The 15,978-nt window shown below is 48.7% G+C and overlaps 1 protein-coding gene across 1 annotated transcript in view; it reads right to left on the bottom strand.

The window, feature by feature from the left end:
- The window catches only part of SKP2 (S-phase kinase associated protein 2), an 84,000-nt gene that overhangs the window by 56,351 nt on the left and 11,671 nt on the right, over positions 1-15,978 (bottom strand). Inside the window, exon 6 of the mRNA XM_063960979.1 lies at positions 4,340-4,438. Within this exon, the coding sequence (XP_063817049.1) occupies positions 4,340-4,438 (99 nt within the window). The remainder of the gene's footprint in view (positions 1-4,339; positions 4,439-15,978) is intronic.

The following is a 15,978-nucleotide window of genomic DNA, read 5'->3' as shown; positions in this document are numbered from 1 at the left end:
TATCACTGCTCTGAGTGACTTCATCTTGATTTGAACCTTTGTAAGTGTTCAAATTTTTTTAGATTTAGAATAGGTCTCACCTAGCCTTCTGGCTTCAGTACCACAATATAGTGTGGAATAATACCCCTTTCCTTGTTGTAGGAGGGGTAATTTGATTATCACCTGCTGGGAATACAGCTTGTGAATTGTTTCCCATACTGCCTCCTTGTCGGAGGGAGACCTTGGTAAAGCAGACTTCAGGAGCCTGCGAGGGGGAAACGTCTCGACATTCCAATCTGTACCCCTGGGATACTACTTGTAGGATCCAGGGGTCCTGTACGGTCCCAGCGTCATGCTGAGAGCTTGGCAGAAGCGGTGGAAGGCTTCTGTTCCTGGGAATGGGCTGCCTGCTGCAGTCTTCTTCCCTTTCCTCTATCCCTGGGCAGATATGACTCTTATAGGGACGAAAGGACTGAGGCTGAAAAGACGGTGTCTTTTTCTGCAGAGATGTGACTTAGGGTAAAAACGGTGGATTTTCCAGCAGTTGCCGTGGCCACCAGGTCCGATGGACCGACCCCAAATAACTCCTCTTCCTTTATACGGCAATACACCTTTGTGCCGTTTGGAATCTGCATCACCTGACCACTGTCGTGTCCATAAACATCTTGTGGCAGATATGGACATCGCACTTACTCTTGATGCCAGAGTGCAAATATCCCTCTGTGCATCTCGCATATATAGAAATGCATCCTTTAAATGCTCTATAGTCAATAAAATACTGTCCCTGTCAAGGGTATCAATATTTTTAGTCAGGGAATCCGACCAAGCCACCCCAGCTCTGCACATCCAGGCTGAGGCGATCGCTGGTCGCAGTATAACACCAGTATGTGTGTATATACTTTTTATGATATTTTCCAGCCTCCTGTCAGCTGGCTCCTTGAGGACGGCCCTATCTATAGACGGTACCGCCACTTGTTTTGATAAGCGTGTGAGCGCCTTATCCACCCTAAGGGGTGTTTCCAACGCGCCCTAACTTCTGGCGGGAAAGGGTATACCGCCAATAATTTTCTATCGGGGGGAACCCACGCATCATCACACACTTCCTTTAATTTATCTGATTCAGGAAAAACTACAGGTAGTTTTTTCACATCCCACATAATACCCTCTTTTGTGGTACTTGTAGTATCAGAAATATGTAACACCTCCTTCATTGCCCTTAACATGTAACGTGTGGCCCTAAAGGGAAATACGTTTGTTTCTTCACCGTCGACACTGAAATCAGTGTCCGTGTCTGTGTCTGTCGACCGACTGAGGTAAAAGGACGTTTTAACGCCCCTGACGGTGTTTGAGACGCCTGGACAGGTACTAATTTGTTTGCCAGCCGTCTCATGTCGCCAACCGACCTTGCAGCGTGTTGACATTATCACGTAATTCCATAAATAAGCCATCCATTCCGGTGTCGACTCCCTAGAGAGTGACATCACCATTACAGGCAATTTGCTCCGCCTCCTCACCAACATCGTCCTCATACATGTCGACACACACGTACCGACATATAGCACACACACACAGGGAATGCTCTGATAGAGGACTAGCCCCTTGGGGAGACAGAGGGAGAGTTTGCCAGCACACACCAAAGCGCTATTGTCACGATCCGGGTATCTGGACGCCATTTCTTACCCATCAGATGCCTCCTAAGGCTGGCTCAGCGCTCCAGGACCGGATCCCATCTGTTATCCTAATGTTCACATTCCTGCATCCTCTCCTGTCTCTCTGAGACGCTGTCACAGTAACGCCTTATTACATCTGGCATGGCGTCTCCCGCGGCCTCCGCCGCCGTCCCTGAGCTTCTGCATGCAGAGTGTCAGAGTGGCGATTACGTCAGCCGCGGCCTCCGCTGTGTCCGCGTGGTTGGATGTGCACTTGTCAGCCTGGCGTCTCCTGTCTCCAGTGGCCGGCGCCGCCATTACTGTTTTCATTACCACATGGATTACAAACCAAACTTCCCTCCAAGTGTCTGCATGGGCGCAGCCATCTTGGATTCTGTCAGCTGATCATTTCCTCCAATCTGTTGTCAGTATTGTTAATCTGCATAATTGCCTAGCCAATCCCTTCCTTGCTGCAGGTATAAATACACTGTGCCTGAGCAAGGAAGGCGTCAGTGCTTTGGTTGTCAAACCTAGTTCCTGTTTGTCTCTCTCCTGTGATTGTCTTCCAGGTTCCAGCTCCTGTCTCAAGACTTCCACCATAGAGACCCGCACCAGCATTCCACCTGCGGTGTAGCCTGACTCTCCAATCCATTGTGGATTCATCTGTTTCCAGCTACAACATTACCTGCTTCCAGCTCAGCTTCCAGCAGAGTACAGCTTCCCTTAAAGGGCCGGTGTCCTTTCTACACTTTACCACTCTCCACCGGTATTATTATTTCTCCGCTCTCAAGTTCTACATTTCAGTTCATATTTCATCGCTCCCAAGTTCATTTATTATTTAACTGGTTCCAGCCAGTATCCACTCCGTGCTAACAACAGTCTGGTTCCAGCCAGTATCCACAGCAGCTGTTTTACCTTCAGCAACCCAGCTTTTCCTGGAACACCAGCTGGCACAATCCTGGGTTATCTCCATTGCTACAGTCGGGCCTGGTAAGGACTTTCCATCTAGAAGATCATAAGAACTATCTCACACTACCAGTGCCCTGTGGCTCCTGCCATCCTGTAGTACCCAGGAACTGTATTTATTATTTGCTGACTTTACGTTTTCTTTTACTGCTGCTGTGTTGCGGAGTTGTCATAATAAACATCATTGACTTTTATCCAAGTTGTCGTGGTCACGCCTTCGGGCAGTTATTATTCATGTTACTTACATGTCCAGGGGTCTGATACAACCTCCCAGGTTCCGGTACATCTCAGCCCCTACAACTGAGGCTGCCTCCCGTCAGCTCAGGCCCTCAGTTGTGACAGCTATATTTTACAGGGATAGCCTTATAATAAGTGCTCCCTTATAGCTGCTTTTATAAAATCACAATTTCGCCAAATTTTGCCCCCCCTCTCTTGATTTAACCCTGTTTCTGTAGTGCAGTGCAGGGGAGAGCCTGGGAGCCTTCCTGACCAGCGGAACTGTGTGAGGAAATGGCGCTGTGTGCTGAGGAGATAGGCCCCGCCCCCTTTTCGGCGGGCTCATCTCCCGCTTAAAAATGGATTCTGGCAGGGGTTAAATATCTCCATATAGCCCCGGAGGCTATATGTGAGGTATTTTTTTGCCAAAAAAAGGATTTTCATTGCTGCCCAGGGCGCCCCCCCCCCCAGCGCCCTGCAACCTCAGTGACTGCCGTGTGAAGTGTGCTGAGAGCAATGGCGCACAGCTGCAGTGCTGTGCGCTACCTTAAGAAGACTGAGGAGTCTTCTGCCGCCGATTCTGGACCTTCTTCTCTTTTCAGCATCTGCAAGGGGGCCGGCGGCGAGGCTCCGGTGACCATCCAGGCTGTACCTGTGATCGTCCCTCTGGAGCTAATGTCCAGTAGCCAAAGAAGCCAATCCATCCTGCACGCAGGTGAGTTCACTTCTTCTCCCCTAAGTCCCTCGATGCAGTGATCCTGTTGCCAGCAGGACTCACTGTAAAATAAAAAACCTAAGCTAAACTTTTCTAAGCATCTCTTTAGGAGAGCCACCTAGATTGCACCCTTCTCGGCCGGGCACAAAAACCTAACTGAGGCTTGGAGGAGGGTCATGGGGGGAGGAGCCAGTGCACACCACCTGATCCTAAAGCTTTACTTTTTGTGCCCTGTCTCCTGCGGAGCCGCTATTCCCCATGGTCCTTTCAGGAACCCCAGCATCCACTAGGACGATAGAGAAAAGGAGATTTATGTTCTTACCTGGTTAATTCCTTTTCTTCAAATCCATAGGGAGCACAGGGATTACACTGGTTAAAGGCAGGAGGAGCAGCCGAGCACCAAACAGTTAACTTTTTCTTCCCAGCAGCAACACACATCTAGGCACACACCTAGGTCCAAACACACAAAAGATGCAGACAGGGGAACCGGAAAAAGAACAAAGCCCCGCAAGCCAGGTGCGTATAAAGCAGAAGGAGCCAGGGCTGCTGCTGGGAAGAAAACGTTACCTGTTTGGTGCCTGGCTTCTCCTCCTTCCTATACCTAGTGTAATCCCTGTGTCCCCTATGGATTCGAAGAAAAGGATTTAACCAGGTATGAACATAAATCTCCTTAGAGTTGTCCAGTCTGGAACGCCAGCCAGGATCTGTTGTAGCGATATCTAACAACATCTCAAAGGCAGCTGCGATTGAAAAACAGCATGTTGAACATTGGCGGCACATACTAGCTGTGAGCTAAGGGAGATGAAAGTCTTACCCAGTGCAACTCTCCAACATCTTTCTGAGCGATTCTGCAGAGAACCCTGAACAGCCACCAAGGTTTAATCGTTCCAGATCCGAATTCTGCGCAATGGCCCTGCAGAGAAAACGTAACTGTAATCCATGAACTCCACATAGATTCCAACCTTCATGGAAAGACAAATCCCATACACCCTTGTACGTATTGGGAATACAATATGGCTGATTGAGAGACCAGGCTAATAAGTCTGGACATTTTCTGAAGAAGTAATCCCACTAGCGTAAGGTTGTCCTGTTACTGTCCATGAAAATGCTTTGGTATTTTAATTCAAGAGATCGGTTCCCAGCAAGGAAAGACAGACACACACAAGGCACAATGCCCGACCCAAACACTAAATGACACTAAACTTGGGACAAGAAAACAATAAGCGACTAGCCGTAGTCACGTGCGACCGATTTGCGGGAGCGTACGCACCATGCAATCCTATAGGTCGCAGGTGCAGTGCACATTTGCAGACCTACTGGTCATGGCAAAAAACCCACAATTGCGAATAATCGCGGGTCAGATGAACGCATCCATATCTGTACTTAATTTAATGCAATGTATCTGGATATTTTTGCAGACATGAAAGCTTATGTAGCCAATAAAATGAAACCTATGACACTGTTAGGGATATTTAATTTAAACCCCATGGGTATTTGCAGCACCTATTGAATTAGCGGTGGTCCACGCACGGGGAAAAAACCTTTGTTTCCATAGAATTACACAGAATCAATGGATTTGGGCACGATAATACACAATTTTAGGCACAGGAAAAAAATAAGATTTTAAACCTACCGGTAAATCTTTTTCTCCTAGTCCGTAGAGGCTGCTGGTGACTCCATAAGGACCATGGGGTATAGACGGGCTCCGCAGGAGATATGGGCACCTAAAAGAACTTTCTAGTATGGTGTGCACTGGCTCCTCCCTCTATGCCCCTCCTCCAGACCTCAGTTAGAGAACTGTGCCCAGAGGAGATGGACAATATGAGGAAAGGATTTTGTTAATCTAAGGGCAAGATTCATACCAGCCCACACCAATCATACCATATAACCTGGAATACACATAACCAGTTAACAGTATGAACAAACTACAGTATCAGTCCAAGACAGATTCTAACTAACATAACCCTTATGTAAGCAATAACTACCTGTATATACAAGTCTTGCAGATTTTCCACACTGGGACGGGCGCCCAGCATCCTCTACGGACTAGGAGAAAAAGATTTACAGGTAGGTTTAAAATCTTATTTTCTCTTACGTCCTAGAGGATACTGGGGACTCCGTAAGGACCATGGGGTTTATACCAAAGCTCCCAATCGGGAGAGTGCGGATGACTCTGAAGCACCGACTGAGCAAATGCTAGGTCCTCATCAGCCAGGGTATAAAACTTGTAGAATTTAGCAAAAGTGTTTGAACCCGACCAAGTCGCTGCTCGGCAAAGCTGTAATGCCGAGACGCCCCGGGCAGCCGCCCAAGAAGAGCCCACCTTCCTAGTGGAATGGGCCTTTACTGAATGCGGTAACGGCAATCCAGCCGTAACATAAGCCTGCAGAATCGTGTTACAGATCCAGCGCACAATAGTCTGCTTCGAAGCAGGCGTGCCAATCTTGTTGGCAGGATACAGGACAAACAATGCTTCTGTTTTCCGAATTCTAGCCGTCCTGGCTACATAAATTTTTAAGGCCCTGACTACATCCAGGGACCTGGAATCCTCCAAGTCACTCGTAGCCACAGGCACCACTATAGGTTGTTTCATATGAAATGAAGACACCACCTTAGGTAAAAATTGAGGACGAGTCCTCACTTCTGCTCTATCCACATGAAAAATCAAGCAAGGGCTCTTGTGAGACAAGGCCGCCAATTCTGACACGCCTTGCAGATGCCAAGGCTAACAACATGACCACATTCCAGGTGAGAAATTCAACTCCACCGTTTGAAGGGGTTCAAACCAGTGTGATTTAAGGAACTGTAACACCACGTTCAGGTCCCATGGTGCCACTGGGGGCACAAAAGGAGGCAGAATGTGTAGCACTGCCTTTACAAAAATCTGGACTTCTGGAAGAGAAGCCAATTCCTTCTGAAAGAATATCGACAGGGCCGAAATCTGTACTTTAACGGATCCTAACTTTAGGCCCATATCCACTCCTGTCTGTAGGAAGTAGAGAAAAACGACCCAGATGGAATCTTCCGTAGGAGCATTCTTGGTTTCACACCAAGAGGTATATTTCCGCCAGATACGGTGATAATGTTTTGCCGTCACCTCTTTCCTAGCCTATATTAGAGTAGGTATGACCTCCTCCGGAATACCCTTCTCAGCTAGGATCCGGCGTTCAACCGCCATGCCGTCAAACGTAACCGCGGTAAGTCTTAGAACAGACAGGGCCCCTGCTGTAACAGGTCCTCTCTCAGAGGAAGAGGCACAGGATCTTCTGTGAGCATCTCCTGAAGATCTGAGTATCAGGCCCTTCGAGGCCAGTCTGGAACAATGAGAATTGTCTGTACTCTTTTTCGTCTTATGATCCTCAACACTTTTGTGATGAGAGGAAGAGGAGGAAACACATAGACCAACTGGAATACCCATGATGTTACCAGAGCATCTACTGCTATTGCCTGAGGGTCCCGGGACCTGGCAGAATACCTCCGCATCTTCTTGTTGAGGCGTGACGCCATCATGTCTATCTGAGGAACTCCCTCGAGACTCGTTATCTCTGCAAAGACTTCTTGATGAACTCTTCACTCTCCTGGATGGAGATCGTGTCTGCTGAGGAAGTCTGCTCCGGAATGAAGACTGCTGACAGAGCGCTTACGTGATTTTCCGCCCAGCGAAGAATCCTGGTGGCTTCCGCCATTGCGACTGTGCTTTTTGTCCCGCCTTGGCAGTTCACATGAGCCACTGCTGTGACACTGTCCGATTTAATCAGAACCGGTAGGTTGCGAAGACCCTCCGCTTGTCGAAGGCCGCTGTATATGGCCCTTAGTTCCAACACGTTGATGTGAAGACAGGACTCCTGGTCTGACCACAGTCCCTGAAAATTTCTTCCTTGGGTTACTGCTCCCCATCCTCGGAGGCTCGCGTCCGTGGTTACCAGGATCCAGTCCTGAATGCCGAACCTGCGACCCTCTAGAAGGTGAGCACTTTGCAGCCACCATAGAAGAGACACCCTGGCCCAGGGGGACAGTGTTATTTTTTTTTTTTACTTGTAGATGGGACCCGGACTATTTGTCCAGAAGATCCCATTGAAACGTCCTTGCATGGAACCTGCCGAAGGGAATGGCCTCGTAAGTTGCCACCATTTTCCCCAGAACCCGAGTGCATTGATGAACTGACACTCTTTTTGGCTTTAGCAGGTCTCGGACCATGTTCTGGAGGTCCTGGACTTTTTCCCACGTGAGGAAAACTTTCTTTTGTTCCATGTCCAGTATCATGCCTAGGAACGTCAGTCGAGTTGTCGGAACCAACTGTGACTTTGGCAGATTGAGAATCCAACTCTGTTGCTGAAGCAGTCTCTGAGAGTGACACGTTCTCCAGTAGTTGTCTTGACCTCGCTTTTATCAGGAGATCGTCCAAGTATGGGATAATCGTGACTCCTTGCTTGCGCAGGATCACCATCATTTTCTGAAACTGATAATGACCATCCTGTACCGCGAATCTCAGGTACTCCTGATTAGGAGGATATATGGGGACATAAAGGTAAGCATCCTTTATGTCCAGTGACACCATAAAATCCCCCCCCTTCCAGGCAGGCTATCACCGCTCGGAGCGATTCCATCTTGAATTTGAATCTTTTCAAGTACAGGTCTAGGGATTTTAGATTTAAAATGGGCCTGACCGGACCATCCGGCTTCGGGACCACAAATAGGGTTGAATAATACCCTTTTCCCTGTTGGCTCTGGGGAACCCTGATAATCACTCGCTGTTGACACAGCGTTTGAATTGCAGCCAGCACTACTTCCCGTTCTGGGGTAGAAGCTGGTAAGGACGACTTGAAAAATCGACGTGGGGCACCTCTTCGAATTCCAGCTTGTAACCCTGGGAGACTATTTCTATCACTCAAGGGTCCACGTCTGACTGAACCCAGACTTGGCTGAATAGTCGAAGGCGTGCCCTCACCTGTGCGGACTCCCGCAGGGGAGCCCCAGCGTCATGCGGTGGACTTACCAGAAGCCGGGGAGGACTTCTGCTCTTGGGAACTAGCCGCAGCAGGTGTCCTCTTCTGGATCTATGCGACCGAAAGGACTGCATCAGATATTGTGGAGGTTTCTTTTGCTGTTGGGGAACAAAAGGTAAAAAGGTAGACTTACCCGCGGTAGCTGTGGAGACCAGGTCCGCGAGGCCATCCCCAAACAATACATCACCTTTGTAAGGTAAAACCTCCATATGCCTTTTTGATTCTGCATCCCCCGTCCATTGGCGGATCCATAAGGCTCTTCCTGCCGAAATAGCCATAGCATTGGCTCTCGAACCCAGTAATCCAATGTCTCTTTGAGCGTCCTTCATATATAAGACTGCGTCCTTAATATGAGCTAATGTTAACATAATTGTATCCCTATCAAGGGTATCCAGATCAGCCGACAGGGTATCTGTCCACGCTGCTACTGCACTACATACCCATGCCGACGCAATTGCCGGTCTAAGCAAAGTACTAGTATGTGTGTAAATAGACTTTAATGTAGTCTCCTGTCTGCGGTCCGCAGGGTCCTTGGGGGCCGCTGTGTCAGGAGACGGTAGCGCCTCTTGGAAAGGCGTGTTAAGGCTTTGTCCACTGTGGGAGTGGATTCCCAACGTACCCTGTCCTGTGTAGGGAAAGGGTACGCCATAAGAATCCTTTTGGGAATCTGCAGCTTCTTATCTGGAGTTTCCCAAGCTTTTTCACATAACTCATTTAGTTCATGGGAAGGAGGAAAATTCATAACCTGTTTCCTTCCCTTAAACATATGTGTCCTCGTGTCGGGCACCGAGGGCTCATCAGTGATATGTAACACATCTTTTATTGCAATAATCATGCACTGAATACTTTTTGTCACCCTGGGGTGCAATCTTGCTTCATCATAGTCGACACTGGAATCGGAGTCCGTGTCGGTATCTGTGTCCCCTATTTGTGAGAAGGGACGTTTCTGAGACCACGACGGGCCCTGTGAGTCGGTGCCATCCGTAGATTGAACACCTGTCGACACCCTGGACTCTGCTTTGTCCAGCCTTTTATGTAGTGAAGCTACACTTGCATTTAACATATGCCACATATCCATCCAATCCTGTGACACACCACTCATCTGTTCCACCTCCTCTTTGGATAAGCCTTCCGCTTCAGACATGCCGACACACACGTACAGACATCCCACACACACTGGGATATAACTATAAGGGGACAATTCCCTAAAGAAGGCCCTTTGGAGAGACAGAAAGGAGAGTATGCCAGCACACACCAGCGCCAAACTGACCCAGGAAAACCCAGACAGCGCGCATATTATTTATTTATTTTATATATATATATATATATATATATATATATATATATATATATATATATTTTGATTTCCCCCACTCACTGTGCCAATTATGTGCCCCCCTCTCTTTTTTCAGCCCTCTGAGCTCTTCAGCAGGGGAGAGTCCGGGCAGCCAGCATTCTCTGCAGCTTCTGTGGAGAAAATGGCGCTGGTTAGTGCTGAGGGATCAAGCTCCGCCCCCTCCAGCGGCGGGCTTCGGTCCCGTTCTGTATCTGAAAATAATGGCGGGGAATTGTTTATTTACTGCCTCAGCAGCCTAATAACATCCTTTTGTGCCAAAACGAGGTTTATTGCTGCCCAGGGTGCCCCCCCTGCGCCCTGCACCCACCAGTGCCATGTGTGTGTGTGTTATGTGGGAGCAATGGCGCGCAGCTTACTGCTGCGCGCTTACCTCAGGAAGATCTGAAGTCTTCTGCCGCCTAACGTCTTCTTTCTTTTCGAATACTCACCCGGCTTCTTTTTTCCGGCATCTGTGAGGAGGATGGCGGCGCGGCTCCGGGACAAACCCCAGGGTGAGACCTGTGTTCTGACTCCCTCTGGAGCTAATGGTGTCCAGTAACCTAAGAAGCAGAGCCCTTAAACTCTTAAGAAGTGGGGCTGCTTCTCTCTCCTCAGTCCCACGATGCAGGGAGTCTGTTGCCAGCAGAGCTCCCTGAAAATAAAAAACCTAACAAAATTCTTTTCACAGAAAACTCAGGAGAGCTCCCTGTAATGCACCCTATCTCCTCTGGGCACAAGATCTAACTGAGGTCTGGAGGAGGGGCATAGAGGGAGGAGCCAGTGCACACCATACTAGAAAGTTCTTTTAGGTGCCCATATCTCCTGCGGAGCCCATCTATACCCCATGGTCCTTACGGAGTCCCCAGCATCCTCTAGGACGTAAGAGAAATAGGAATTTAATACCTACCGGTAATTCCTTTTCTCCAAGTCTGTAGGGGATACTGGGATGGTAATAGTTACCATGGGGTATAGATGGGTTCCATTGGAGCCATGGCACTTTAAAAATTCTTCAGGGTGCTGGCTCCTCCCCTCTATGCCCCTCTATTAGGAAAACTGTGCCAGAGGAGACGGACATACTTTGAGAGGAGGAAAACCCGATAAGGAATAGGGGTGAGATACGAACCAGCACACAACATAACACGAGGAAGGCAATGCTAACCACAACTTGAAAACAGGGACAGCAACAGCAGACCCAAACAACAAACGCACAAGAACAACTCTTGCAGGAAAACTCAAAGCACAGAGGCGGGAGCCCGGTATCCCCTACGGACTAGGAGAAAAGGATTTACCGATAGGTATAAAATTCCTATGTTCTCTAACGTCCTAGGGGACACTGGGATGGTAATAGTTACCATGGGAATGTCCCAAAGCTCCCAGAATGGGTGGGAGAGTGCTGAGACCCCTGCAAAACCGAACACCCAACTGAAGGCCAAGGTATCAAACCTGTAAAAGTTTACAAAAAAAATAAAGTGTTCGGACCAGACCAAGAAGAAGCTCAGCCTAACTGCAAAGCAGACACACCACGGGCAGCCGCCCAGGAAGAACCCACCAACCTTGTGGAGTGGGAGTGAACAGAACTCAGCAGTGGCAAGTCTGCCAAAGCGTAAGCCTGTTGGATAGTCATCCGAATCCAACAAGCAAATCGACTGTTTCGAAGCAGGACAGTCAATCTTTGTAGCGTCATAAAAAACAAAAAGGGAATCCCGAACAACGGCCAAGGATTTTTTTTAGAAACAGACGTGTCAGACAAGAGAGGAACCACTATCAGTTGGTTGATGTGAAATGCCAACACCACTTTATGCAGAAACTAGGGCGAGTCCTGAGCTCCACTCTATCCTCGTGAAACACCAGGTAAGGGCTCTTACAGGGTAAGGCCGCTAAATCCGAGACACGCCTCACTGAGACCAAGGCCAATAACATGGCAGTCTTCCAAGTCAAATATTTCAAGTCTACCTGATGCAAAGGTTCAAACCACTCTGATTGCAGAAAGGTCAGGACCAAATTGAGATCCCACGGTGCCGTGGAAGGTACAAAGGGTGGCTGAATACGAAGGACACCTTTGAGGAATGTCTGGAGTTCCGGTAAAACAGTTAGAACTTAGAACAGTTACAACTGTCTTTGGAAGAAAACACAGACAGGGCTGAGATCTGACCCTTCATGGAGCCTAAACGAAGGCCCATATCCACAACTGCTTGTAGGAAGAGCAAGTACCTATCCAGATGAAAATCCACAGTGGAGTACTGTCGACCCTCACACCAGGAGACATACTTCTTCAGATGAAGTGGTAAAGCTTAGATGTGACCACCTTCCTAGCCTGGACCATAGTCGAGATAACCTTGGCGGGAAGGCCTTTTCGGGCTAAGATCTCCCTTTCAACCGCCATGTCGTGAAACATAGCCGCGCTAAGTCTGGATAGACAACGGACCTTGCAGAAGAAGGTCCTTTTGAAGCAGCAGAGGCCAGGGCCCTTCGAGGGACATGGCCAGGAAGTCCGCATACCAGGCCCGCAAGGCCAATCCGGGGCAATCAGAATTGCCTGAACGTTTTACCTTTTTAAGTCTCTTTAGGACCCTGGGAATGAAAGAAATTGGAGGCAACAGATAGATGAACTGGTAAATCCACGGCGCCGTCCGAGCATCCACCGCTGCAGCCTGTGGATCCCTTGTCCGGGAGTAGTATCGGTGCAGCTTCTTGTTGAGAAGAGAAGCCATCATGTCGATCAGCGGGCAGCCCCACCGTTGTACCAACAGCTGACACACCTGCGGGTGAAGCCCCAACTCCCCCGGGTGCAGGTTGTGCCTGCTGAGGAAGTCTGCTTCCCAGTTGCCACTCCTGGTATGAAGATGGCCGACATGGCCCTGGCATTTCGTTCCGCCCAGAGGAGTATACTGGACACCTCTCGCATTGCGGCCCTGCTTTTTGTTCCTCCTTGTTGGTTTGCCACCGTCGTGGCGTTGTCTGACTGGACCTGTATGGCCTGATGTTGGAGGAGAGAAGAAGCTTGTAGAAGGGCATTGTAAATCGCCCTGAGTTCCAGACTTTTTATCGGAAGAGAGGCCTCTTGGGGTGACCACATTCCCTAAAACTGAGCCCCCTGGGTGACAGCACCCCAACCGCGGAGGCTCGCATCCGTTGTCAATAGAACCCAAGCCTGAGCTCTGAAGTGTCGACCCTCTACCAGGTGGGGGATCTGTAACCACCATAACAGGGAAATCCTTGCTTTTGGTGACAGGAATATCCGCTGGTGCATGTGCAGGCGTGAGCCAGACCATTTGTTCCACAGATCCAGCTGGAAAGGACGGGCATGGAATCTTCCGTACTGGATTGCCTCGTATGAGGCTACCATCTTGCCCAACAGCTGGATGCAGAGATGCACCGAGATTTTCGGAGGTTTCAGAACAGAGCGCACCATCGTTTGAATTGTCAAGGCCTTGTCCATAGGAAGGAACACCTTCTGAGAAACAGTGACCAGGATCATCCCCAAGAACTGCAGTCTGTGATGGTATCAGGTGTGATTTCTGCAGATTGAGAATCCACCCGTGATCCATCAGAAGCCGTGGAGTCAGGGTGATGCTTTCTAACAACCGAGCTTCGGACACAGCCTTTATGAGGAGATCGTCCAAGTATAGAACGATGTTCAAACGCCTTACGCAGCGTTGTAGCATTATCTCCGCCATCACCTTTGTGAACACCTGTGGATAGGCCAAAGGGTAGGGCCCGGAAATGGAAGTGATCTTCCTTTAGTGCAAACCTGAGGTAAGCCTGATGAGGCAGCCATATTGAGATGTGAAGGTACGCATCCTTGATATCCAGGGATACCAGGAATTCCCCCTCTTCCAGGCCTGAAATCAGGGGATTCCATCTTGAACACCCTTAGGTATGGGTTCAGAGATTTGAGGTTCAAGATTGGCCAGGCCGAACCGTCCAGCTTCGGTACCATGAACAGGCTGGAATAAAAACCCTTGTTTCTGAGTAGAGGGGGGAACTGGAACAATGATCTGCATTTGTTGCAGTCGTTGGATGGCCTCTAGCAAGGTAACCTTGGACACAGGTGAAGCTGGTAAGCCTGTCCTGAAGAGTCTGTGAGGAGGGAGCTGTATAAACGCCAACGGGTATCCTTGGGAGACAAGGTTTCTCACCCAAGGAACCCGGCAGGATTCCGCCCAAACATGGCTGAAATATTTGAGGTGAGCACCCAACTGAACTGCCTCTTGAGGCTGAGGCCAACAGTCACACGGAGGGCTTGGTAGAAGCAGAGCCTGAACTCTGTTCCAGGAAACCAGCGGCCGCTGGCCAGCGTGCTCTACCTCGGTTTCCTAGAGCTACGTTGGAAGCACCTCTGCCCCTAAATCTGGCAACACGAAGGGACTGGAGAGAGGGAATGGGATAGGCACGTCAGGCCGGAGGAGCCGCTGATGGCAGATAGGTGGATTTGCTGGCAGTTGCTTGTGAAATCCACTTGTTCGGTTCCTCACCAAACAAAGTCTCCCCTGTGACAGGAAGGTTTCAACAAACTTTTTGGAATCGCCGTCCAATTGCAGCCTCAGAGCCCTGCGCGCCGACACAGCCATAGCAGTGGAGCGTGTTTGATAATGCCAATCTCCTTAATTGCCTCACTCATGAAGTTAACCGAATCCTGAATATGTTGCAGAAGTGATAATACAGATGGAGCACTCTTCATCTTTGCCTTTAATAGGATTAACCGAGCCAGGGCAGTCGGACTTAATCCCCTGCTGTATTGTTCTCTCTGTATTGTATTGCAGCTGAGAACAATAGATGAAAGGCTTATGCTAATAAACCATGGTGCACCTAGGCGCAGCAGAGAAGCTAAGATGAGCATGGCTCCAGCTGTAGCTCAGCCTTAGGCATGGTATCAAAACACTATGATGTTACCAGACCATTTAACATTGGCCCTTGCCATTGTGCAATGGCTCCAATGGACCCCATCTATACCCCATGGTAACTATTACCATCCCAGTATCCCCTAGGACGTTAGAGAAAGGCTATTTAATTGAACAGCCTTTCCCCACGCCGCAGGGATTTTAGCAAGCAAATAACCGCAGGGTATTGAATATGTGTGTGTGTGTGTGTGTGTGTGTGTGTGTGTGTGTGTAAAACAAAGCAGGTGAACATACCCCCTAGCGCAAGCAGGTAGGTTGCCTATGGAAAGTAAAGTGGGTTCTTTCCACGTGTCTGAAATACTTACTCATGAGACTGCGTACCACAAGAGAGAAGTACTATGTTTTTATCCTATTTATGTGGCTACTAATGTTGTGGCGCCAGTGGTGATTACACACTATGCCTATGTGTGTGTTGTACAAGCATTTGCGCACTTGCCTCACTTCAGGCGGATACTGGGGCAGATGTATTAACCTGGAGAAGGCATAAGGAAGTGATAAACCAGTGATATGTGCAAGGTGATAAAGGCACCAGCCAATCAGCTCCAATATGTAAATTAACAGTTAGGATCTGATTGGCTGCTGCCTTTATCACCTTGCACATATCACTGGTTTATCACTTCCTTATGCTTTCTCCGGGTTAATACATTTGCCCCAATGTTTGCTAAGTTCAGTAGTGGCAAATCACAGCTATACAGACCAGCGACTACCAGTGATTTCTAATACACAGCACTATACTCCCATAGAACAGGCAGCATGATAGTGGAGCACCATATTGATCTAGTCCACAGGTTCTCAAACTCGGTCCTCAAGACCCCACACAGCACATGTTTTGCAGGTCTCCTCAAAGAATCCCAAGTGAAATAATTAGCTCCACCTGTGAACCTTTTAAATTGTGTCAGTGAGTAATTAATACACCTGTGCACCTGCTGGGTTACCTACAAAACATGCACTGTGTGGGGTCCTGAGGACCGAGTTTGAGAACCTGCGATCTAGTCCGATCCTTTTGGTTCTTGTGCCAAGTGTGCAGATCATGTCCCCTGTGTGCCAGCTGAAGTCTCGCGTTACGCCAAGTTATGGAGAATGTTATACACTTATTGTTAGACGTTGCTCTATCAGAGAGGCTCTGTGAGCCACTGTACGAGTTGTTTACATGTATTCCCTCACTACTTTAAATAACTGGTGTTAATCACCTCATTAACATTTTAGATCT

Source organism: Pseudophryne corroboree, chromosome 1 (genome assembly GCF_028390025.1).
Source record: "Pseudophryne corroboree isolate aPseCor3 chromosome 1, aPseCor3.hap2, whole genome shotgun sequence".
NCBI classification, from domain to species: Eukaryota; Metazoa; Chordata; class Amphibia; order Anura; family Myobatrachidae; genus Pseudophryne; species Pseudophryne corroboree.
The sequence above is the reverse complement of the archived record's forward strand: the minus strand, read 5'-3'. Positions and strand labels throughout refer to the sequence as shown.